Here is a 25,656-nt window from a genome sequence, read left to right as displayed (position 1 = left end):
CTGCTGCCAGGTTCCCTCCCAGCTCCACTCCTGGAATGGTTTCTGGTGCATGGGAATAATGGACACAGACTATGCCAACCTTACAGGTATACAAGGGGCAGTGGTGGCAAGTTTCCAGTGCCACCATGCCCCACACCCAGACAGTGCAAACATGGTACTCTGCCTGCTCTTTCACCCCAACCCAGGGCTTCTGCTTCGACCTCTGGAAGGTTTGGGATGCACAGGCAGGACCTTGCAGGACCAAAACACAGCTGGCTCCTTGCGTTTCTCCACACCACAAAAGCTCAGCAGACCAGCACTCACCCGAGAGAGAACACCCCTCCACCCACAGCCCTCTTTTGCCCGACCCAAAGCCTGCCTGCATACAGTGACAGCAGGATTGGTTAAAAACCAACACATCAGTTCAGCCTCGTTTGGTGGCTCGAGTACAGGCAATGCACAAGCATTGGCACTGATTCTTGCAGCATCTCAGAACTGCAAACAAATAAAGCCCAGCTTTATACAGCAGTAAGACTAATGTACAGCCAGTTAATGCCCTCTGAAGACTCAAAAGTCTCCACCTGCTGCCCTTCTACCTCCCCCAAGAACGTGTCTTCCAGCTTTGTCCATGACACAATGCCCTGCACTTCCAGACAGCACTGCAGCCCCAGTGCAAGCCAAGCTGTGGACAAACCAATGGATACAACTAAAAGGGAGGGAGACAAGGAATCTGTAACAACAGATGCTTTGCAGAACATAGTAACCTTTTAGGCTGCCATCCTCCTGCACTAGAAATCTGCTTTCTACATGCGTCATTTCACCCTTTAACCACCAACTGAAGCTACCTAAGGTCTCTCTCAACAAACACCACAGGACAGGTATTTGGTAAAAGAGATGTATATTTATTCACTTTACAAAGAGGGTGGTATTTAGTTGCAACAGCTCCATTTATAGACAAATATATTATTGTACATTATAGTGGTGAATGGCTCAAACCTTTACCTTGTTTTGCTCTTAAAAACATGTTTGCACCACTTCAGCTTTCATCAGCTGAGCAAATAGCTGTCCTTGTTCTGCCACTGAGAAATTAAAAATCCATAAGAAAGGTATAGCTCTGTGCTATGTATTCACAAGCATTCACCTTCTCCTTTCCCTGTGTCACTCCCCTCTCCCCACCCAACTCAAAATGGTCTGTCTTCTGGGTTAGCATTAAACTTATATACAGCCTCCATTAAAACAAAATTAGGAGCCAGTGGTAATTCTAACGTCCTTTTAAAGCACAAGAAAAGTCATTGATTTGTACATATAAAAGTCTTGAGTTCAAATTTGTTAAAAAAAAAAGAAAAATCCATTTTTAAGTGGAGTTGGCATTTACATATTGCCAAGGCATGGCTAAGCCAATGAAAGGGGAAGAAAAGAATTTCAGAACAGAATTTAAATATTACAAAAATATCTTTTTTTTTCTTTTTTCTGTTTCCTTTAAAAAAAAAAAATCAACAGGATGCCCACTTGCTATTGCTAACTGAAGCATGGAAAGAAGGTATAGACCAGTTGTCTTTGATCCTTGAATATTTGAAACAAATTCAATATAAAGCTGAACCAAGTTTCCCACACAAACAGCGGTGGCAGATTTATTTCACTTGAGATACAAATGCATGTCCACATGACAGGCATAATCTGACCAGGAGGTGGAGGAAATGTTTGTCTAAGTAAGCGCAGGGAAGGAGGGCGAGAGAAGGCTGGCACGGTTAAACATTCTGGATTCAGAAATGCAGTGCCCCACAGGTGCCTCTGCACACAGGCAGTGCAATGCTCTGCACTCCTGATATGCAAATACAGCATCTTTCAGCAACAGGATCCAGAATCAAAGAGCTTGGTGGCCCACTTGTTCAAACCGCTAAAATTACTCTTTCGTGCTGTTATTCTTCTTCACTTTCATTTTCTGGTTCCAAATCAGAATCACCATTGATTTCCTTTTCAACAGTCATATCTTGTTCATCAGATTGCTCCTCTTTTTCTTCATCTTCATCCCAGTTTTCCTGGGGAAAAAATAAAACAGAAATGTTTGAACCTCTGTCAGTCACACCATTCCTGCTACAAGCAAATCGAAGAAGATCTGGTCCAACTCTACTCACATCAGAGTCTTTATCTGCAATCATCTCATCATCTGAGCCTTCCTCCTCCGAGGAGTCTGCAAAGAGAAAACAATCTCTCAGACTAGGGAATAGGCTTTAAAATGTCATTGTGCAAACAAAGTCCAGTCCCACATGCAGCCAAGTCTTCAAACTGTGCTATTTCCATTCCAAAACTAATTCCACCTGGAGATGAGGTAACCAACATCAGTTAAGACCAGGTCACTCCTGTGTGGTGGTCACAGTGTGGAGGTGCAGTACACAAAAAGCCAAAGGGGAAGTGTGCACACACACGACATCCCCTACACTGATGTCCTGACTCAAACACAGCAGTGCCTTCACTGCATCTGCCTTAGCACAAGGACAGGTAACACTAGAAATTTTAGATTGCCAGGTAAGTTAAAGCAGCACACTGAACTGCCAATTCACTGATTTCTTCATTTGTGAAGCAAGGATGGAAGGGAATTAAAAGAGATAAAAGGAAGGGAAGGAAGGAGTAACTAACTACAAGATGTCCATATCATTAGGCACTGATTTTTCTGCCATGGACATCTCACAAAACCCCTCTGTTTGCAGACTGTACACTCCTAGATAAGCAGAGGATGAACAGCCATTAAGTGTAGGCTGTCATGGGAATTCAGGAGTTGAGCTACACTTAGCATACAATACTTACCATCCTCATAGACCAGCTTTGCAGTCTGATTAACCTCAGGTACATCCTGAACTGTTTGTGATGCTGCAACCTGAATGGAATTTGCAGATTAGCCTTACGACAAAATCATATATTTCAACCTTAAAAGGCAACAAAATCCTAACAATGTAAATGAAGCCTACATTAAGCGTAGCACACATTATGTCACTTACAGGGCTGGTTTAACAGCCAAAAAAGCACAAATGACAAAGTAAAATCAGAGAGACAACTGCTCCAAAGTGTCCCAGTGCCAGCTATTTATTCCTCTTTAAAACTCTATGGGTGAGCAGACACATTTGGCAGGACAAAACACTCCCAGGGAGCAGGGACTGACAGGACAGTCAATGGACTGCTCTGAGTGTTACCAGCATCACTGAACAGCAGCTGCATTAAGGTCCCCAGGACAGCTCCCATCAGATGCAATCCCAGCAGGAGGTGAGGTGTGCAAACAACAACCCTGCATATCCCATGTTATGTAGTTGAAGCTCACCTGGGTGACAAGAATGAAGAGTCTTCCATGCAGACGGGAAAGCTTTTGCAAAGTTTTTACTCTGCTCTCCATCAACTGGTATAACATTCCCAGCTGAGGAATAAGGTCTGGCAACTTGGGAGAAGAGAGAGATGAAAAAAAATGAAGTTGTTAACAGACACATCCCAAATGTTTTTGTTTTTTAAACTACTTTTGTACGTTTGGGGCAAGCAACACTTGCTCACATTATTCTCGATAGAAGGGAGAGCTGAGGGTTCCCAGGAACCACCTGCAGCCTGGCCAATTAACACTTAGCCATGCTCAGAAATATCATCTACTTTTCCTTTCCACTGTCACTGCCACACACAGGTGTGAAGCACTGCTCAGAAAGCTGTGTAAGTGGGAAATGAACACACACCGGTGTTTGAATGCAGCCTCAGCAAAGTGTGCAAGTTCTGCTGCTCAGCAATCCTGAAACAAACGGGAGAAAGGACTGACAGTGCCCAAATGTCTTTTTCTTAACCCAGCAAGAGTGTGGCATCCATCACTTGTAAGGCACGGCTGGACTTCAATCCAGAAGCTACAGCATTACTTACCACCCTGCCAACTGTGGCACACCTTGCCCTATAAATCTGGCCATGCCCAAGACAGTCTTAACATGAGCATCACAAGAACAAAGGAAACAGTTCTGTAAGATCTAGTGACACAGGCTAGATTACTCTTTGGCAGTAATTTTGTTCCCTCTCACAGGTGTGACATAGCTTATCTTGGTTTGACTTTGGGATGGCTATAATTATGTCAGGAATGACTGAGACAAACAATTTATCAGCAGTAAATCAGTAGGTTCAGCAAAAGTGGTGTAAGCACAGCTTTCTGTACATTGATTTGGGCACTGCCACATGCAGAGAGCAGGAAACAGATTCCTGAAGAAAGAATATGTTTATTTAAGCATTTAAATCTAGTTTTACTGAAGTGCATTGGCATGAATAAAAAATACTTACTGTGGAAAGGTAGGATGCATGTAGGGTAAAAACAGACTTCAGCCATCGAACCATTAGTGAGGCACTGGAAAAGATAAATAAATTATATCTGAGAGATACTGGCTGAGAGACACCCATTTCATGTTCTAGATGCTAAACAGTTCTCATAAAGTGTTTCTCTTTAATTATACAGCAAGATAAATGCAGATGGAAATGCAAGGTTTTGCTATCCACATGAGGTTTGTAAGTTTTCTGTTAGGAAAAGAACAGACATTTCAGTGAGGGACTAAACTAGACAAGCTAAGGGGTCTGTGCTTTTGAAATCTTTTATGGATGGTCTCAGTGAATAAAAGATCAATGCATGCTACTTTCTCCTCCACCTATAATAAGGGAATTTATATTCAGAAAGAATAAACTCAAAACCAAACCAATCTAAACCCCACATCTCAGCACAGCCCGTCTCAGCAAAGCTTTCCTTATGGCTACATAACAAAATGGAGGTGGAACTGCTTTTGTTACTAGACACAACACTATGAGATGTCTAAATACATTTCATAATTAAACAAGCTCTACACCTGAGAGTTATTTTACTTATTGATGAGGTCCATAGTGTAAACATTTGGGGCCTTTTTTATAGTTACATTCTCAGGGTTACACGCTCATTTCAGATATCCTTTTCCCTTTAATTTCACTTCAGTCAGCCTAACAAAGCACTGCTTTAATAGAAGTTCCTCTTTTCACCTACAATGAGGTGAGTTTTTGCCTTCAGATTCTGCAGTTTAATTGCAGTTACTATGGAAATCTATCACATACATGGTGGGAAGGACCATAACACACAAACACACACATGAAAAGTTTTAGGTGAATTAAACTGTAGCTGAGTTGCCTCTTACCTGTATGGGTTGCCCTGCAATCTCTTTGTAAGCTGGAAGGACAAAAACAAGTCAGCAGTAAGTAACAAACATAATGAATTTAAAAGCCCAACATTACATCTATTTGACAGATATTGGGGCAGAAAATATTGGGGCAGAAAGTTCTCCAGGCATTTGAGGTTTGCTAGGATTAACCACTGCCAGGCTCCAGAAAATTACACAGCTGGCTCTACCACTCTGTACACAGGCTGGTAACTTGCAGAAGCTGGGTTTCAGTATTACAACAAAGCTGGAACTCTTAACATACAAAATATCCACTGAAGCTTAAAGCTGGCAGGAACAAGTAGGATGAAACCTCTTATTTTATATGCCTTTGTTTTTCTGCTTAGTAGAGCAGTTGTTACAGGGTGGAGAAGTTGGCGAAACAAGTGAAGGTACTATCAGGTAAAGGCCATTCCACACAACAAATCTCAGGCTTGGGAGAAGACAGTTACACAAAGGTCTGACCATCCACTGAGATCATAGAGTTTAACACTTGCATTTAGATTCCCCGACAAAGGTCCCAGGGGAGAAACACAGCATCTCATTAACATAAGCCTACGGAGGTGATGTGAGACCAAACATTCACCACCAGGCCATCTGCACAATTCAGTTAAGATCAGTACCATAAGTAAAAATAAAATCTTATTTGTAGTCAGCATATTAAAATACAAACTAAATTGTATTAAAATACAAAATAAATTGAACAATTAACTCACGTTATAAAACGTCATGCACATAACAAGGGCTACTAAACAATGTTCGGTTTAAAAAAGTAATGTCTAGTCAAGGCTAACCATTAAAGTATTTCCATCCAAATTTATTTAGTATCACTGAATAAGCTGTTCAGAAGCCAAGTTCCTTTCAAAATTACTACTAAGTGATGTTCAGAGTTTTAACTACAGCAAATAGACTTTCTGATGCTTCAAGTTATTGTCCATGTTAGTAGTGGAAAAGAAAATGAAATGGTCATTGTTTACCATGGACTAAACAACCTTTTGCTTAATCTCTTTTTTCTTCTTTTTCCCACATAATCACTTAAGATAATAATACATGATCTAATGCTCTTCCTAGCTTTGACAGTGACACTTGGTCCTTTGGCTAAGCTTCAGCCAGAAAAGGTAAAAAGTGTATCAGAGATAAACTAAGAAACATTTCAGGGCTCTTAAAATACCAAACCAATTTCAAAATAAAAAGACATCCTGGATTTTTAGTAGCTGGAAGGCAAACCACATGTGCTTTATATGACAGTACAAGAAGTGCAGGTTATCCTACCTCATGCAGCAGTGGAATGACAGCATGTATAGGCATTCTGGCTACTGTGTTCTTTACTATATTTTCTTTTCTTGTGTTAAGCACTTTCTGTTAAAATGAAAAAAATACGATCAGAGAATAATTCAGTTTTAACAATGATAAGCCATCAGCAAAGTCAAAAACCCCTGGCTGTAAATCTCTTTCTACTCCATTACCTTCATCTGCTGAGGATAACAAGTGAAAGATTTGCTATGAAAAGGAGTTTCATTTTCCAAGTCAGCTACAATTAACAAAATTAAGACACTCAATAAACCCATCTAGAACAATCTAGCATTGCCTCCAGCCCACCTGCCATGTTAGAAATTATGCATTACAGGCACATTAAAATCTCCCGTCATATTTTCTGTTTGACTTCCATAAATAAATGCCTTTCACCAGCATGTGTGACAAGAAATTTCTATTCAGCATCAAACTCTTAACATTTGCCTACCTCAGTACTATTACTTCCTCCTAGTCCAAATGCAAAGGTAAGCTTTTCAAGTGAAACTTGTCAGGAATTCATTTTTCAAACAGTATCTGTTTGAAAAGTGTACCCTCAGGAGACTAAACACAGATTATGCTCCAGCCCAAGCTAAAGGGAACATGGCTGCATCAGCAGCATCACTTGTAAAACACCTGAACTGTGACATAACAAATTTATGATAAACAAAGCACCTCAAAGTTCATGGACTGACTCAGAGAAAGCAAGGCAGGTAACAAGAAGAGAGCAACACTGCTACTGTAATTCATACTAACACAGCCTTGAGCAGCATATCAGCAAAAATCAGGTAGGAGAAACAACAGGTTCGGAGCTGTTCAGCCTCCCCAGCTTTCAGGAAGGCTCCCCACCAGTCCCAGTGAGGAGATTCAACAGCACACACTGAGCCTCCAAGACTTACGTTTAAGATTTCTGCATCGTTGCTTTCCAAGCCCTGAACCAGCAGCACGGCAAAGCTGTCTGTTTGGGGAAGGCCACCTGGAGTTTTCACCTTGCTCACGTCAATATCCAACGCCCCAAGGCGCTCCTCGATGCTCTCCTGCAGAGGGGAAATAAGGGCAGTGCTGCATCAGTGCAGTTTCTCACAAATACCAGCTGGAAGCAATGTACCTTACTTAAGAGTATTCCCTCTAATTCTGCTGGAAAAGAACACAAATTTTGCATATTCTTTTAAAGGCACTGACAGAAAATAGCATGAGAAAAGAAAAGCAGATGAAATTTTGGCTGAAAGGCACTAATATATCTTGGCACAGGCAGACAAAAGCATGTGACAAAGTTCTGCAACAACCTGGCAAAACCACAGGCAAGGCACAGAGGGCTTGAATGAAGGAAATGTTTTGAGCAGGGGGAATTCTCTTTCATACAAAAAGATGGTATCATTAACCTTTCTTCCGCAGCAAACAAAGCAAATTCAAGTTCACCTAAAGAAGGTATAGGGATAATTTATGATTCTAGTTTCTCCATTCTTGCTGAGTTTGAAAGAGGAAGCCCTTTACCTCTGTCTCTCCTGGTTTCCTCTTGTTTTTCTTTTTCTCCTTTCCCGAGGCTGGAGTTTTGACAGCTGTACTATGTCCTGGAATGCCAGGCACTAGAACTTTGGTGTCCGAGTTCACAACAGGTGTCTTTACCTAGTACACAAAGATAACCACATTTCCATGAATTGCCAGTACCTTGAGCTTTCTTCCAGTTCAAAATATGGATTTTATTCTGAGACTCACACATATGGTAAAATCAGCCAGACACAACCATTTTCTTGACATAAATGTTAAGCAAATCTGATATATTTAAGAGAATGAATAACCTCAGGAAACAGACAGCTAATTTTTGTCATTAACTAAAGCAGTGGTCTCTTTGGAATCACCCATGAACCATTTTTCTTACAAGCTTTTGCTGTAACGTTCACAGAATTGTTTGTATCCAACAAGAAATATTTGGATGGTCACTAGCAATAGATACCACCTGTGCTAATTGTCAGGCCCATAAACCACATGCAGATTAATACAGCATCCACTGGAAGGCAGTAACTGACCACAAAAAGCAGCACAATATAACAGCAGAAAGTAGTCACTATTCACTTCAATCCCAGCCTTTTTTTTCTAGGGATTGCTCAGACAGAACTCAGTTGTCTAAATGAGGCTGTGACCACGCTGACAAACAGAGACACCTTAGTTTATACCAAACAAGCTAAGGTATCATCTTCAATGAACACAAAGGAGATGGAATTTTGTATTTAATAATCAAATGCTCCCTTGACTGACAGAAGACGTAAGGCAGTATGCCGCTTCCAGAATATTAAAAATGCTACCTGTAACTTCCAGAACACTTTTTTAACCATAGCACTTCTGTCCAGGCCCTCTTTTTTTAAGTACCTCTGAAGTGACAGAAGTATCATCTACTACAGTGAGCAAAGCAACTTCCAATTTCCAAAAAACCTGATTTTCTGCATCAAGAATTTAACCACAGAACATCAATGGTGATAAAATACTATCCCCTTTGCTCACCACACTCATCACTGACCTTCTCTCTCCCCACCCGGCATGCTCAGACAGCCAAGAGAAATGCGTCTTCACAGGAATTCAGCAAAAAGCGAAACCAAGATGGGTATCATCACTGCATGCCAGGGAGGCCCTACACCTCTCCCTGCAGTTCAGCTCTGCCACCCACCAGCTCCAGGACTGAGGAATCAGCACAAAACCCTGCCTGGCTGATGGAGCACCAGATCCAGGAGGTAACTTAAGGGTCAGAAAAACAGCACTGTCTGCTCACTTCACTGGTACTCCAAGCATTTCAAATTTTCAAGGCCGTGAATATGCACAGTGATTAAGAACGTCACAGCCTGTCTCTAAACACCCAGGGGATCCTGCATGAGAGAAAACAGGGGCAAGGGGCCTCAGTGGACTCTGCTGCCATGTAAGTGTCAAGCTCACATTCCCAGGTCCCTGTGAGTAGGAACACATGAAGAAAGAGCCAAAAAGACTTGCCCCTTAAGGTTCCACTACATTTTATTTAGACTCTAAAACAAAGTCATCCTACCTTCACCCCAAACCATCAGGGTCAAAGAGGCTGTACAAACCAACAGACTCCAAGGGAAGGACTGATCTCAAGCAGAAAACCCCACCAATCAGTCCTGTCTCTCAAGCAGACCTGCTGAACAGGAGGGCCACCGTGTGCTCTCACACACATCAGGACACAAAGCAACCATGAACACCTCTTTACCCACACCTGCCTTAGTGTTATGGACATCTGCAGCTACCTCTACCTCTGCAGGCCCATCCAGAAATCCAATCTCATTTTAAGAGAGAATTGAATTCAACCTACTTAATTTCTGAAACAAAACAAGAGAAGCAACAAAATCATGTTTCATGCAAAGCTCACCTTTGTTAGAGCAGCATCTGTTTTAAGTGACAACACTTTCTGGATGTCCCGTACCAAACATATGTGGGATTCACTGGTGTTCAAAGACTAAGAGGAGAGGAACAAAACCAGTTAATATATTTGACACTCACACCTGCAATTCATTATGGTACTGAAAGATAAGAACAAATTCCAGTGGCATACATTAGAATGAACTTTTTTTCCCCCTCTAGAATAGCAGCTCCATTCCACATCAGCCTTTTTTTACCAGCTCTCTATACTGTCCAAAGAAGTTCACAGAGATAAACTGGAACTGTATTAAAATCAGTTTCAATGGCCTAACTCAGCAACAGCTGAAAGGGCAAGGAACAGTCAGCAATGATGTCAACCTGTACACCAACTGAAAAAATGGAAGAATACAAATCACCTTTCCAAACAGCTCTGGAGCAGTCACAGCTCCCAAAACAAGGGCAAGGAATACGTTTTGTATTGTTATACAGTTTCAAAACATTAAAAATAAAAATAATAAACCCAAAAATTTCTCCAACTGGGAGCAGTATGCAGTCCATATTACAGAATCCAAACCCTCTCAGGTAAGTTTTACATACCACTTTCTCTATGACGGGCTGTAAGTTGTTTCCATACACCAGCAGCAGAGACTGCTTGTCCGCGCAAAATGCAGCTGCTAGAATAGGGACTGGTTTTGGTGTGGAGTCCCCATCATTCCCAGGCGTTGCTATCTGGATAGTACAGTTTGATGTTAAGGGTTTTTTGCAATAACTGGGGGGAAAAAAAAAAAGAAATTAAAACATTCCAAGATGTTAAGCTTGAACACTTCAATATTTTGCACACCCAAGAACCTTTTATTAGCAGGTCCTCAGCAAACTCAGACATTTTACACCTTGTACAGATGGCTAAGATGAGGCATAGACACACAAAACCTGGGTTAAAGCCACACATAATACCAAAGTGCAACACTGTTCCCAGCAAGCTGAGCTCTCCAAAAACATGTCCAATAACCCAAGACAGAGAACCAGCTGGAACCTGGTTCACAAACATATAAAAGAGCTTAAAGGCAGCAGCAGAACAAAACTGAACTTTGCCTTGCACTAACCCCAGACTCTTCCCGAAGACAAGATTAATCCTAACTTACCCATTTAAGATATGTTCAAATAAATGCAACTGCCCATCTCTGCACACAACTGCTAACTTCACAGGCTGAAAGAAGGCATAGTAAGAGAGTTTCATTAGATCAAAGGAAAACCCTCCTGTAAGTTCAGGACAACAAGAGACAGTTGCACGACTACAATTTGACTTTTTTCAGTATTTAAGAACATTACACTAAATCTGTAAAGAACATCAAAGACATAACAACTCAGAAACATTCAGTACAACTGTTAGAAGATTAGGAAGATAACTCACAACTGTACTTTATCACTAGTAATATATCCCAAGTTAAACAGTTGCCACAGTAGCAGACATGTCTAGAGGCACAGGTCTGCAAAGGTACTGACACTGTGAATATGCTTGGAGGAAAGAAACTGAGATGACTCCTCTGAGAAACTAACTGACAGGGCTACATTTCAGAATACTCTCCAATACATGCAGGAAGAGGCAACTGGAAACATTAGAAAAATATAGCATGAAATACTGCTTTGAGAAAAGGAATTTACAGGCAGCAGCAGAAAAATGTTTTAAATAATAACTGACACAGTTTGTGAACATGTTTCACATTCACACTTTTTTCACAAGCCAACTACTTCGAAAGACTTGTGCTTGTTAAAATTGAGAGACCTGGCAAATGCACACTGCGACTTTAACTCATTCAAGGCTAGTTAATTTCAAATCCAGTTACACTGCCAAAACCACTTGAAATCAGAAAAGAAAAAAAAAAGACCATACCCAAACCAGATTTTTAAAAATAGTTTCTTTTGGTTTTTTGCTGCTAAGTTCTAACAACCATTTTGATTACTAACTTGTTCTAAATATGAAACAAGTGACATTTCCACTATCACAAAAAAAAAATTCTGAAAAAACCCACTGAATTTGCACTTAGTAGCTTTGAAAATGAGTATTTCAAACTACCATCTTTATAAATGCACCTGTAATAAAAATCCTTACACCTATGAATTGGCATTTAGATCTCATCTCTGTGTAACAGAACCCAAATACAAACCAAGCCTCTTTCTTTACACCCTTGAAAGGAAATTGATGTGATGAGTGAAAATTGTTAAACATATCTGGTAACAAACTATTGCTCCTACCTCTTCTTTGACTTCTGATACAGTCAGGTCAACAAAAGTTGGTTCATCTGTTACTGTGAAAGACATCACAGCATTCTTTTCTTTCCTATCTGATCTGATTTGCCTGGAAGACACAAAAAGTGCACATTATTTACCACAGCACAAACAGCACCCTCTGCACCAGACAAACATTATAAAGCCTATAAATCACTCACAACTGTGGTGGTATCTACCACATCCAAAAGCACCACACTGACATTTCAGTGTTCAGCTTATAAAATGCTCAACTCCCAAGTGAAACTGAGCAAGGAACCTTCATTTAAACCTTACAATAAGAACAAGAAAGTTTATTATACAGTATGTTCTGGCACACACTAGTGATAAAAATGGCAACTGGAAGCATGCTCAGACACAGCCAAGGAAAATCTCGTCTTCACTCAACAATCAGTGAGTCGAAACCACAATTAAAGAGATCATCACTGCATTTTTCCAGTGCTCCTTCTGCTTCACCTTGTTTAATCATAGAGCTCAGAAGATACTTGATGAGCCTATGCTCAATACTGATCACAAACACGAATTCTGAAAAGCTTACATACCATACACTCAATAATCGGTCGTGTATAGCTCCAGACAAGAAATAAAGTCCTGTAATTCCATCAAAGGGTATACTTTCATTCACAGGTTTCACTGTGGTAAACATTAATGATGACACTGATGTAGCATGGCCTGTGAAATGCTAAGAGAAAAAACAGGATCTTTCCACGATTGTCATAAGCAGTCATATGGCAAAAATCAAAACATTAGTTAATAAAGAACATTAGGAAAGATTCAAGCGTTACTAAGTCAACAAGGACAGCTCAGTGGTTTTTAACTAGTGAACAGTTTCCTTCCATTTCTGTATGTCAAGGAAGCTTTTCCTGACCTGCCAGATATTATCAGCATTTTAAAAGTCAAATGGGGAATCAAAGGCAAATCCACTGGGACTAGATCCATGCAAAATAAATCATATCCACCTGTACTGCTGCTCTGCCCCAACAATTTTACACTTCAACCTTTCCAATGGAATAAGCTTCAGAGTTTCATTCTTAGCTTTAACAATGGACACACATGAGTGCTTACACATTAAATTTTGCAATGGACCACCCCCAGCCCCCTCCCAAAATTTGGTTCTTCAATCTACTTTTGCAAATGGTAGTTTTGGTCATTATAGAATGCAGACATACATTGTGGCTGCCATGTGCCAGCAAGCCCACAGTAACAGCACATGTGTTACAACACTCACCTGACAGCAAGTACCAGGAGATTCAGAGACTATCCCTGTCCTGTCTGCTAGCAGGCAAGAGAACACGGCAGCATTCACGGATCAGCTAAAGCATGGCCATTTGCTCAATGTCTGAGCCCTGCTCAGAGAACAATAAGGAGTTGCTCCTATGCCTTCCAACTGTTTCAACAGCAAAACTGATAATGCCACCAGTTACATGAAGTTTAGCAAGAAAACTTGAAGGCTTTGTGGAGGGATTCATGTTAAAACCCATGCCAGCTGTAACTGATACGGTGGTGAACTGAGTTCTGACCAGACAGGGACCCAGTCAAAAAGAACAGCATCCATCTTTCTCCTACAGCCTTGAGAAAGGATGCTGGCAGCATGCTCAGAAACAAAAATTTAATGTCCTCATTCAATTCTCAGCAAGTTGAAACCACAGTTTAGGGTACCATCACAGCAAAGATGTCCAGCAATCCCAAAACTGCCAATTGTCTCCTTACACACAGTGAAATTTTCAGATGTCTGTTCACGAAACACTAGACAGGTATTGTCACCAATGCAGAAGGGCATTTTTTTGCATTTAGTTTAACAGAGGTACAAAAGTACTTACTCTGTAGACTTCTTTGGTCTCCAAGTCCCACAGTTTTATAGTTCTACCAGCTGACAGCAGCATTTTTCCATCTGGACTGATGCATAGACAGGTGACACTGCTATTGTCGCCTTTCCACTTACTAGAATTTGGATGGAGAGTTTTTGTACAAAAGGAGAAAGATGGAGAAATAGAAAAAACAATATTCATTAGGATAAGTTCAAAACCACCATGATGGGCAATTTAAGGCAAAATTTAAAAACCAGTAATTTAAGAAGTCAAAAATAAGATCAAAGCTTTTCTGCTTCTCCACTTTGCCTTCAAATTAGTTTACAAAAAAAACCAACTCAAAAATATAAAGCTATTCAATACTGAACTGTTGACTTCTTTTATAATATTTGCTTATTCTGCTCTGAGTTCCTCTCAAAGTTTCCTACTTCTGAAAATAGGGCAAGAAGAGCCATACCATTTTCAAGACTTCTCTATTCACCAACCCATTCAGAAAGGCCTTCTCCACACTGAAATTCAGAGTTTCAAAGCCCATTCAGTTACTGGCTCTCCTCCCAAGTCTCTGAATGTCACTGACAATAATAAACTTCACCTTAATGGTCTATTGTTCAAAGCACTATTTAAAAATTAAAAAAAAAAAAAGAAAAAAGAAAAAAGAAATATAATGTCATGAAAAGCCTGACTCTGCTTTGAAGGAATATTGATACTACATATTTCTCACAGGACAAAATTGCAAGGCAAGCATTAACACATATTCTTTACAGTTAAGAAGTAGCCTGCAACACACCACATTCTGACTGTAAACAGCTGTTCTGGAAATGCTTCCAAATAAATTTCATACACCCAAGCAACACCTCTCCTATTTTCTAAAACAGAGATCATTTACTGTATCACTTTTGATAGAAGCTGAAAATTTTACAGCCCACAAACCTGACAAACAACACTGCACCTTACAGAGCATGACAAGATTTTGCATTCTCTTCCAAAGAAAAGGTTGTGACTAAGAATTTTAACAATTTAATAATGTAAACCAAGAAGGTATTTTTAAACGTACTAAAAGACGAGTCTAAACTAGACTGCAGAATGTATGGCAAGGCAAAAATCCCGTGGTTTTCACTTTGATATTCTTTATATAATTTTTACAGGAAAGAGTTTTAAACAGGATCTCATAAAGGATGTGTCCAGAATGCCTTTAAGTAATCAAGAGTACTTGACATGAAAAGAGTACAAGACATGAAAAAGCTACAGAGAGATGAGAAGTCATCTGGAATGTTTCAAAAACTCTCACTTTTCCTGAGAAAGCAGCATAGCTGGAACCCATCTCAAGTACTTGTATAGGAACACACTCTGTGGGATACAAACAGGGTGAATGAGATGTCCATGAGCAGCTTCAGAGCTTCAATCTCATTGGGCTCACAGAACAACAGTGGGACGTCTTGCAAGGCAAGAACCTTTAGGAAGGCACTTCAGCAAAGACATGCCAGGAAGGCAAAACCAAGATGGGTTTCTCCACTGGAAAGTATAACATGAATGCATGGAACTTTCCTCTGAAACAGGCAAAGGAACAAAACATATATGCACAGAAGGAGAATCCAGAAAACAAGGGAAAGTTACAAAACAAATCCACCTGGAAACCACTTCCAGGCACTGAAAGGTCAAAAAAGTGTCTGGGCACATCCAGCATAGAATTACAAATGGCCAATCATGTCTAACCAACTCAAATGCCTTCTTAATGAGAGTACTGCCTTGGCTGATGAGGAGAGACACGTTTAAGTTAACTTCAGCAATGCTTACAACAAGGTCTCACACTGTACCCTTGCAGCCAAATTGGAGATATATAGCCTGAATGGATGGACTCCGAGAGTAAGATCTGGCTGCATCGTTGAGTTCAAACAGTTGTGACCACTGGCATGAAGTCCAGCTGGTGGCCATTTACTGGTGTCACTCCCTAAGGACATCCCAATACTGCTTAACATTCTCCATAACTGCCCAGGTCTTCATTAATGATTTCAAAACAGGACAGAATGCACACCTAACAACTTCACAGCCAATACCAAATTAGGGAGAGCAGCTGATATCCTGGAGGGCAGGGCTGCTACTCAGGGGCATATCAGCAGGCCTGAGAAGAAACAGACTGCCAGAATCTCAAAGCTTAAGAGGAAAATGTAAAGACCTGCAGGTGAGATGGGAAAAATCTCAGTACAAGTTGGAGACAAATAGCTAGAAAGTAGCTTTGCAGAAAAAAGACCTGCAGTCCTCAGAGTGAAGCTGAACATAAGCAAGCAGGGAGTCCTCATGGCAATGAGGTCAGCTATGTACCTATGTATGGCATCTGCATTAGCCAGAGTGCTGCCAGCAGGTCAAGGAATGTGACTCCTCTGCTCTGTGCAACTCTTGAAACTGCACCTGAGCACTACGTTCAGTCTGGGACAGTGCAACAAAGTCACTGACATGGTGGAGTAAATCCAGCAGAAGGCCATCAAGGCACCTTAGGGGCTAGAGCACATAATGGAAGAGGGAAAGGTGAGGGAACTGGGTGTGTTCAGTACCAACAGAGAAGGTTAGAGGAAGATCTTACAGCCATCTTCTGCTGCTTTACATAGGGCTTCAGTGTAATACAGCCTAAAGGATGCATCTCTTTCCTAGGGATATCAAAGAGGCTACTGACAATGGGCTGCCTGCAGCACCCATGCCAACCTTAACAAAACCAAGAGAGCTGCAGTAATAACACAACAGTGGGGAAAAAAATATCAAGAGAAGGATCAATGGGCCATCATACAGTAGGCTTTTATTGAAGAAAGATAACCAGGACTGCTAAAATAAAAATCTTGGTTTCTTCTTTAAAGTTTAAAAACTATTTGACTTTATTACAAAAGAAAATAAAAGCCACCAGACATTTTGTTACTCTGCACTCAGCTCAACTTTGCTCAACAGCACTTTTAACAGTAGCAGCCTGCTCAGACAGCCAAGTGGAAGTGTCTCCACTGCACATCAGTAGTAAGCGAAACCAAGTGGGTTATCATCACAGCAAGGCCCGTTGAGCAAAGCCACGTGCATGTAGCAGGTTTTACTGGAGTGAGGTCTTCCAGTATCTGCTCGATTATTTTTTTCTAGAATTTAGATTTTTCAGCATTTAGTGGCACTTTTAGTATTTCAGTCTCACTAAATGTTACCATGCAGGGAACCAAGCCACTCTCAGCACAGTTTCATCTAGTCTTTCCAATACACAAGAGGAAGATACTTAACTATGACAATTATTCTTTCATCCCTTAATAAAACCACTTCCAATTTCAGAAAAATAATAGCCAAGTCAGTTTTGTACAGTGGCAATGAAGCCTGGAAAATAGAGTGCAGCATTTCCAAAACCTGCAAGGGAGAAAACACACAAATCCAAGTGTGAAAAAATTCAACTGAAAGGCAGCATTACTCACCACTTTACTTTGCAGGTCTGTGTGTTCCATTCCACGATGTGTTTGTCGTCTGAACAGCTATACAAGCAGCAGTTGTCTTGATGCCATCTCACACAGTTTACTCTGCTGTCGTGACCACCATCCTACAAAAGGTAAGAGATGGTCAACTCACTGGACTAGTCTCGACTACTGAGTCTTCCCCACAATGTGAACAAGGTGCTCTTTTGAGAACTAAATTAAAATCGCTGGCAATTTGAAGAGTGTGTGTGGTTTCAAAGAACATACATATACAGTTACGTAAAGATATTTCATATTTTGATACAAACACGTAAGTACTTTGGCTTGATTTATACAGCCTAGAGAAGAGGAGGCATTGTTGTCTACAGCCTCCACACAAGGGGAAGAGGACGGACAGGCACTGATCCCTTCTCTGTGGTGGACAGTGACAGAACCCAAGGGAATGGCATAAAGCTGTGATGGAGGGGGGGAGTTAGGGTGGATATCAGGAAAAGGCTCTTCACCCAGAGAGCACAGGCTCCTTGAGAAAGTGGTCACAGCCCCAAGCCTGCCAGAGTTCAAGCATGTGGACCATACTCTCAGGCACATGGTGTGACTCCTGGGGCTGACCTGTGCAGGGCCATGTAGAAGCCTAGAAGATAAGGGGCTAATGTGTATGTCTCCAATGCTGATAGCCAAATAGCCATGGAACCAACCAAGCAGTGTTGGTAAGAACACACTGTGAGAAAGAATAGGATGTGGCCAGAGGAGGGAGCCACGCGAAGGTAGGAGAGCACTTTCCCGGTATATCCTTGTTCTGGCTCCTGGTGACCAGCACAACCCAGCACAAGTGCAGGAATGACTCAAGAAGCAGGCCTGGACTGTTCACCAAAGGCACATCCAGTGGCACATCAAGACCAACAGACACCCAAAGCCCTCCAACCCATTTCCAGAAAGGTCTAGCATGAACTGCACATGGTAACTAATTTACATAGGAAGTGAGAAACTTCGCACCAGGGTGGGCAAAATTTGCCTATAAAAAGGTACCCCACAAAGCCTGAGTGACGCCGCAGGACACTGGACACACCATCAGCTGGACTGATGCTGGAGCCAGGTTTGGTGATTTTTCTTTCTTTCTTTCTCTCTCCTTTTTTACCCAACCCTTTATTCAAAATCCATTGCCATGCATTTATAGTAGAAATGACTAACTTAGACCAATTTCCATGCCAAGTGTATAATTTACGAATACAACTTAGCAGTTTTTGCGGAACCTGTGACTTTTGTCATTCTTTTTTGACCACAACCATCTGCACACCTGCATGTTCCCTTCCATTTCAGGGTGGAATGCTACAGGAGAGGAGCAGGGCTTTGATGATCCCTTCCAACTCAGGATATTCTATGATTCTGTAATTTTTCTAGCACTTCAGAGTTTTAAAAACAAACGAAAAAAAAAATTGTCCCACCTACTATTTTTACACAGACAGCCAAATAAGGCTAACAGTATGAAAGTTGCTCAAAGGCAAGGCTCATCACAGGTGTCTTGCTGACAGTCACCTAAGTGCCTACTTCCTTAATGGCACCCAGAAGTGAGTTGCCTTCCCTTTGTTTCAGCATTCAAGAGCAGACCATCATCAGATCAGAAGACCCTACAAGCGGCATCACTCTTCTTAACAACCAAAATCTCTGCAGCTCCAAATATAACCGTGAATTATTTATGAAAATATTTAATGGAGTCTATTTCACTATCTGGATTGTAACAACCTGCTCAGACTACTCTCAAATGCATTGCTGCAAATGAGCTTCAAGCAAGACAAACCACATTGTGGCAAGATATTCTGTTCAGTAAGGATAGCTAAAGTAACATCTCTTATTGTAACAGGAATAATCTTTTAATTCAACCTATATGTAAAGAAAAAATTACTCATAACATCTGCTGTCTTCTATAGAAGAGAAGCCAGTGTTTCCAAACCAACTACTATACTTTTCAAGCATAGTTTTTCCACGTAACGGAGTTAATATTCACTAGCTACTGTCACTTGCACACATTGTAATTCTCAGAAGTCATTGCTCTCTCTAAATTCATGTATGTTTATCACCCTACTTACAACTCAGAGTTTAGAAGCAAAGGTGTATCCAAGTATCTCAAAAGAATTGCATAGCCATTCCTGTGGATTTATTTTGCTTGTTATGCAACCCACAACTAAAACGGAGGTGCTTAGGAGCTTGGAAAGGCAAAATGAAAGCCAGTGTGTATAACTCAAAAAAGATCATGTCCTGACAGAGCTCCAGAGCTTCCACAAGGGAGGTGAATTTACAGAAGAGTCCGTCAATGTGACATCCTCCCAAGCCATGAGTTCTGCCCTTCTCTGCCACAATGTTTGCAGGAGCTGAGGGTACGACACTCCCAAAGAGGATTTAACTGTCCAGTGCAGCATTTCACCATTACTGTTATTTTTCATGTAAAGTAACAAATTCATGGACAGTGTTAAGATATTGCATCAACTTAGAAACCAGGATTTTTCAGACTAAACTGACTGAAACTGTCAGTGTTTGGTAGCTTGGGATGAAGAGTGCATTACTTACTAGCTTGCTCTGTAATTCTCCTTTTACTGTGCTGTACAACAAAATGCTACCAACTGCTGTACCAATAGCCAGGATATCTAACTGCTTGTCCACTTCTGCAACTTCAGACTTCCGTTTTTTCCTCTGGGGGCCATCCTGCAAAATCAAGAGAGAGAAACCATTAAATAAATCAGTGTGACTGACTAATCACAGTAGAAGGAGGAAAAACTTTAAGAGAAGTCTGAGACCCAGCCAGCCAGCACAAACTCTCCTAAGACACCAAATGAACACTAAAGTGCACAGAATCCTAGAAACTCAGCCTGTACCTCCAAGGACAAGGTAGCAAACTTGCTATGACTCACTTAGAAACACCTGGTGGAGGCCATTTTACTACCCTACCAACCATATGCATGAGGGAAAAAAACACATTTAAGTTTTTCACAAAGTTCCTGTCCCAGAGGCAGAAGTTTAACACATTCAGAATATTTCATCCACAAAATGGAAATGGTTGATCATGATCAGTTTCTTTTCTCTCAAAACATAATCAAAAGACTCTTGTAAATCTGAAGCATTCGTAACATTTCTTAAAAAGAAAGTGCTACCCCATTCCACAGAGGGAAGAGGCTGGGACTCAAAGCAAAGTGCTCTGCCCAAGTCCTGTTGTCTGCACCCGGTCCTCCTATGATCAGACAATTCTTAAGCCTTCACTCTCTTGCTCTGCGAGTGCTATCAGCCACTTCAAGGAGGGATTTCACTTCATCTCCTTTAACCAAAAACTTGAGAACCCAGATCACTGGGAAGGGAAGAAGGAATAAAACTGGTTCTTAAATATGGGAAACTAAATAAAGATGGCAGAAGAAGACATTACATTTATTCTCACTTGGTTAATCACTAATTGCACACACACAAGTGAAAAAAGAAAAGCAAAAATCTGTTCAAAGACATGAAAACAAACAAAAAAATCACTAATGCTACTGATTAGTTTTTAAATTGGACCTTGGTAAGTCTCCTTACATTTATAATATCACAGCAAAGCACTCTCTCCAATTTAAAAATTACACACATGCTAATGCTTCCTCGATACAACAGATCTATTTGCACTGACAAGCAGCCTGAAGAAGCACAAGGAAACTGATAAAACGTGAGCAACCAGCTCTGTTCAAGTTCCATGTGGTGTAGCTAATCTGTTTTACAATATGACAGTGAACACAAATAACTTCTATTCAGGTCCAGAGATATAATGACAATCAGGTTTTGGTAGTTTTCACCACAACTAAGACGTAAAAGTTTGATAGTGAAGGATAAATACTTTGGTTCTTTGAAGCAGGATTTTCTGTTCCTTCTGTATTTAACAGAGATAACACCTTCTGCAAAGAAAAGTGTTTTGGTTTAGGCCAAGAAATACCAAATTGCCATAATGATAACTTTTACATCTAATGCAGGCTCCTGAGAAAAGAGATTACACTAGCTTTTTTTGCAAGTATTTGTTTAGGCTTCATTTTCCCTGAGAAAGAAAAGTATTTATAAAATATTACAAAAATAGATAATGAGAAACCATCAGTCGCAAAACACAACCATGTAAATCAAGGAGATTTTAAGACCATGCATGATGAAACACTGCACTAGTAGATTTTTTGCAGCAATGACAGCTAATTGAAACTGCTGTCTAACATGCAAAGACAAAGGCCACAGAGTAGAGAGGCAAGTACAATTCATGTGTTTTCTGGTACTTTTTGATCTCTTTATGTAGTTTTACAAATTACCCCACACCCCTGCTGCAAAGCAAAACCAATAGTAATAAGTTTTTATTCTCTTCCCTTGAATAAATCATTCAAATATTTTTTTTCCACCTTCCATTTGTTTGCTATGGCAAATTTCCTTGGAACAACTCAAAGGCACAAAAGAATTCCCACAAGTGCACAGTTATTTCCAGGGTCAAGAGAAAGCAAGAGGCAATGAAAGTTTCTCCATTTTTTTTCCACATGCATTTCTTTACTGACCACCCCTTATCAGCAGTATTAGTGGAGCACTTTGTCAGAAAGTTTTGCATGAAGAAATGCCAGTGGAAAATTCAGACAGCTGTTAATGTTTGAGATGAAAAAACACTCTAAGAACTTTAAAAAAAAACAATCAGACTTCTCTACCTTGCATTGGATTAGTACACAGAGAGACTGACAATTGCATTGAACATCCATGTGGGATTCACTTGTGGATCAGGGCCTTAAATAGAAGAGCACCCTGTTGTCATGGACAGGACATGGCAAGCATCAGTTTCCTCATAATTTGATTTCTTTTTCAGATTTATGGAAACTCAAGCTTATCTAGAAATCCTTCACCTTCGCCTGAAAAAGCATAATGTTTTAATTAGTAGAGATGGTTAAAAGAAGTTATTTGAAAAGGAACTGTGCACACAGTTTTCCATACTGTTCTTCTGTGACTAGGTAAGCCACTGAGACTTTCTAAAGAGAAATCTGCTGCTCACATGTGAAATAAAGCACTAAGAACACCTAAATGGGGAGAAATCTGAACGTCCTGACAGCCAATGGTGACAGAGCAGCTGCAGCTTCTTAAGAAGAAAGTGGAAGAAGGTGTTTTGAATGTTGGAGGTCCACTCTTGCACAAGACACCACATGGAGCAGGAGGTGATGAACACTGCACACAGGAAGTACTGACACTGGAAGCACGTGGGCAGGGAGCATCCCAGTAAAGCCACCCCTGCATCAGCAATTCCAGAGCCTGCAGTCCAAAATGTGATTTCTACTATTCCCCTGTAACACATGGCCTCCATTAACATGGCAGCAGTCCAAAGCACACTGACTTTAAGTGTAATTTGGCCTAACACCATTTATAGCTATCTACTGGCAAAGTTCTATCCCTGACCACCAGATACTAGAACTGCCTAGACAGATGTCAACTCTCCAGGAACAAAAGAAAAAAAAAAAAAAAAAGGGAAGACAAAAGGAAAGAAAAAGATACTAAATAACATCAGAAAACAACACATTTAAAGAAATGTATTTGGCACAGCTATCACAATTTTAGTTCTTCAGCTCAGTCTAAGTAAAAAAACAATGACTTATAAAGGTTTTAAGGCACAACTATTCCAAGGAACATTATGTGTCCCAGCTTCACTTTAAAACACACCAACTTTAAAACACATCCCCTGTAAGCAGGGGACAGGATTCAAACTACTGGCATAACTAGAAAGCACTGAGAGGTAGCCAAATGCTGTCTGGTTAAGTCCATTTTCATACAACCTTATCCTGTGATTGACTTACAGCAGCACAGTGTGTCAACTTTAGTTTTATTCCACACACGACAGATCAACCCCATTTCACATGCCAGCTTCACTGAATTTAAGAGCAAAGAATCTATACAGCTTTCCAACTAATGCATGGATCCTTTTTGCTTCAAAGTTATATGACAAAGGAACTGGTTTGGGACAATATAAAACTGACCCTTTCTGACACATTCTTCACATGTCCTGGGAGTTTTCAAAGTTCAGGGACTAAAGGGCTCAACTAAGCAAAACAAGACAATATCACCTTCCTTTGGGTTGATAATCTGTGTTTTAAGCACTTTGGAATAGAATTAACAGCACTTCAAATACACTGAATTGCTGATATACTGAAGCACACTTTAAAAAGCACCCCCTACTTCTTATTATAAAGGGGTGAGGGTGGATTTCACATACCTTACCCAGGTTTTGCTTTTTTTTTTTCCTCGGGAAATGTTATGTTCTAGCTACAGAAAATAGCATTACTCCGACATAAAAAGGATGAAAAGGTACTCCAGTATATACTGAGATATTTTCAGTGCTCACCTGGGGTGAAGTTAACTAAAACTTGATGAAGGTGGAGAACATCCAAGTGCTCCCAATGCATGCTGTGAATAAAACTACTAAATACCTTCTTGCAGAATTCCTGGACTCAGGAAGATGCATCTCAGATAGTGTAACAGCTTACATAGGAGTACTTCCAAGGGTGAGGAAGTGTGGAAACATTGCCTTTACTGGAAAGTGAACTAAGTGGCCGCACAGCAGCTGACCTGCTCTGAAGCAGCACCTTTTCAATTAAGGCAAGACGTGCCATCAAGTAACATACCTCGCTCCTTCAAGGAAGACTTCCTCGACGCAGATGATATGAGAAACAGATAGTTTTACACAGTCAGTGCTTCTGCCGAATTTTTGTATTAAAAACCCACAAAATAAAGCCTCTAGAGACGCTTTCCCCACCAACACGTGGAATTCACCTTGTGCAGCGCAATCGCTGGCTGGGGAGCGGCTCCCCCCGCGCCCCCCCATCGCGTCACACGTGGACATCCCCAAACCCCGGGGCCACAGGGGGACGAGACGGGATAGCGCCCCGAGCCCGCGGAGCCCAGGGCACCCCCACCCCGCCCGCCGGGCCCCCACTCCCCAGCCCGCCCGGCCACATGGCGCCGGGAGGGCGGGGTGAAGCCGAGCGGGCCGCGGCCACGCGTCAGGGCTGCTCGGGTCGCCGCCACCCCCATCGCCATCCCGCCGCCCGCGGGTGTCCCCCGCCGCTCCCCCACTCCCTGCCCTCACGCACCTTGCCGGGGGGCTGCCGCGCCCCTGCCGGGGCCCAGGCCAGGCATGTGCAGGCGGCGCTGAGGTGTGCGGAGGGCACGTACTCGTGCTGCAGGCGGCTGCCGGCCGTGTCCCACACGCGCAGCCGCCCGTCGGGCCCGGACGCGGCGAACAGGCGGCACCCGCGGGGCGAGAAGGCGCACGGAGGGGCCGCCATGGCGCGCGCTCCCCTCGCCTCTGCCCGGCCCGCCCCGCGCCGCGCATGCACCGCCCGCGTGCTCGCCCCGCGCGCCTGCGCCGCACGCCCCGATGACGCCGTACGGCGTCATCGGGGCGTGCGGCGCAGGCGCGCGGGGCGACAGTTGGGAGCGGCGGCCGCGCCCCCTTTTCCCGCCTCCGGCCGCTCCATGAGGGCTTGGCGCGCGCTGCGGCGGCTGGCCGCCACCTCCTCCTCCTCCTCATCATCATCCTCCTCCTCTTCCTCTTCTTCTGTTCCTGCCGACGGGAAGCCTCGGAGGCGGGCATGGGAGACCTCGCTGTCGCCGCTGGAGCGGGTGAGGCGGCTGCTGCCGCCCGAGGAAGCGGCGGCGGTGGAGCGGTGCGCGGCGGCAGCGGCAGCGCCGGCTCGGGTTCCCCCTGAGGAGGAGAAGGAGGAGGAGATGGTGGCGGCCGCCCCTCGCCAGGCGCTGGTTGGAGCGGCGGGCTCCCGTGCCGGCCCTTTCCGCGCCGGGGAGCTGGCGCTGGCGGAGGTGCGGAGGAAGCACAACACGACGCTGAAGCTGCTGTGCCGGCTGGCGGCGGAGGCGGTGCTGACCAGCCCCGGCGGTGTCCTGCCCCACCGCGACATCATCGGGCAGCTGCCCGGGCAGGTGCTGCGCGCGTCGGGCGGGGCGCGGCTGCTGCTCCGGCGGCCTTCGCTGGAGGAGTACGTGCTGCTCATGCCGCGGGGACCCACCATCTCCTACCCCAAGGTACCGGCTGGTGACTGGGAAGTCGCTGGCCGAATCTCACCTTCAATTTTTCGCGAATAGTAACGTGCTGTGTTTTTCTCGCTCGCAGGATATAAGTGCTATATTGATGATGATAGATGTCCACCCGGGAGACACCGTATTGGAAACTGGCAGTGGGTCTGGCGCTATGAGCTTGTTTCTGTCAAGAGCAGGTGAGAACCCAGCTTTAGGAAACACAGAATTTATTTATTTCCTGATGACAACGTGCTTTTTCTTTTG

General features: G+C 42.5%; 1 protein-coding gene and 3 non-coding genes across 4 annotated transcripts; all 4 read right to left on the bottom strand.

Moving 5' to 3' along the window:
- Window positions 1–860: 860 nt before the first annotated feature.
- Window positions 861–24,708, bottom strand: WDR43 (WD repeat domain 43). The gene is made up of 18 exons (XM_085054605.1): window positions 24,450–24,708; window positions 19,903–20,037; window positions 17,344–17,465; window positions 13,925–14,045; window positions 12,647–12,786; window positions 12,072–12,174; window positions 10,961–11,025; window positions 10,416–10,587; window positions 9,829–9,915; window positions 7,950–8,081; window positions 7,355–7,492; window positions 6,438–6,524; window positions 5,145–5,176; window positions 4,273–4,336; window positions 3,293–3,406; window positions 2,785–2,854; window positions 2,115–2,170; window positions 861–2,018 (listed from the first exon to the last, which is right to left on the bottom strand). Exons 1-18 carry the CDS (start codon window positions 24,642–24,644, stop codon window positions 1,899–1,901), a joined length of 1,953 nt encoding a protein of 650 aa, XP_084910731.1. The 5' UTR covers window positions 24,645–24,708; the 3' UTR covers window positions 861–1,898.
- LOC146439126 (small nucleolar RNA SNORD53/SNORD92) lies at window positions 8,991–9,069 on the bottom strand. Its single transcript, XR_014851441.1, has one exon. It is a non-coding gene; the product is annotated as a small nucleolar RNA SNORD53/SNORD92 (small nucleolar RNA).
- LOC146439125 (small nucleolar RNA SNORD53/SNORD92) lies at window positions 12,452–12,535 on the bottom strand. Its single transcript, XR_014851443.1, has one exon. It is a non-coding gene; the product is annotated as a small nucleolar RNA SNORD53/SNORD92 (small nucleolar RNA).
- LOC146439124 (small nucleolar RNA SNORD53/SNORD92) lies at window positions 16,866–16,943 on the bottom strand. The gene has a single exon (XR_014851442.1). It is a non-coding gene; the product is annotated as a small nucleolar RNA SNORD53/SNORD92 (small nucleolar RNA).
- Window positions 24,709–25,656: the final 948 nt, after the last annotated feature.

The sequence above is a fragment of the Lichenostomus cassidix genome, chromosome 3 (genome assembly GCF_008360975.1).
Source record: "Lichenostomus cassidix isolate B80296 chromosome 3, HeHo_3.0, whole genome shotgun sequence".
Classification (NCBI taxonomy): Eukaryota; Metazoa; Chordata; class Aves; order Passeriformes; family Meliphagidae; genus Lichenostomus; species Lichenostomus cassidix.
Note: the sequence above shows the minus strand (reverse complement) of the source record. Positions and strands in the feature narration are given on the sequence as shown.

Bases quoted from the DNA above. Each gene is read 5' to 3' on its own strand.
- WDR43 (XM_085054605.1), bottom strand. From the start codon at position 24,644: ATGGCGGCCCCTCCGTGCGCCTTCTCGCCCCGCGGGTGCCGCCTGTTC. The intron at 5,177-6,437 runs GTAGGATAACCT...TTGTCCTTCCAG, and splicing joins TCATTCCACTGCTGCATGAG to CTTACAAAGAGATTGCAGGG. The intron at 2,171-2,784 runs GTAAGTATTGTA...TTCTCTTTGCAG, and splicing joins AAAGCTGGTCTATGAGGATG to ACTCCTCGGAGGAGGAAGGC.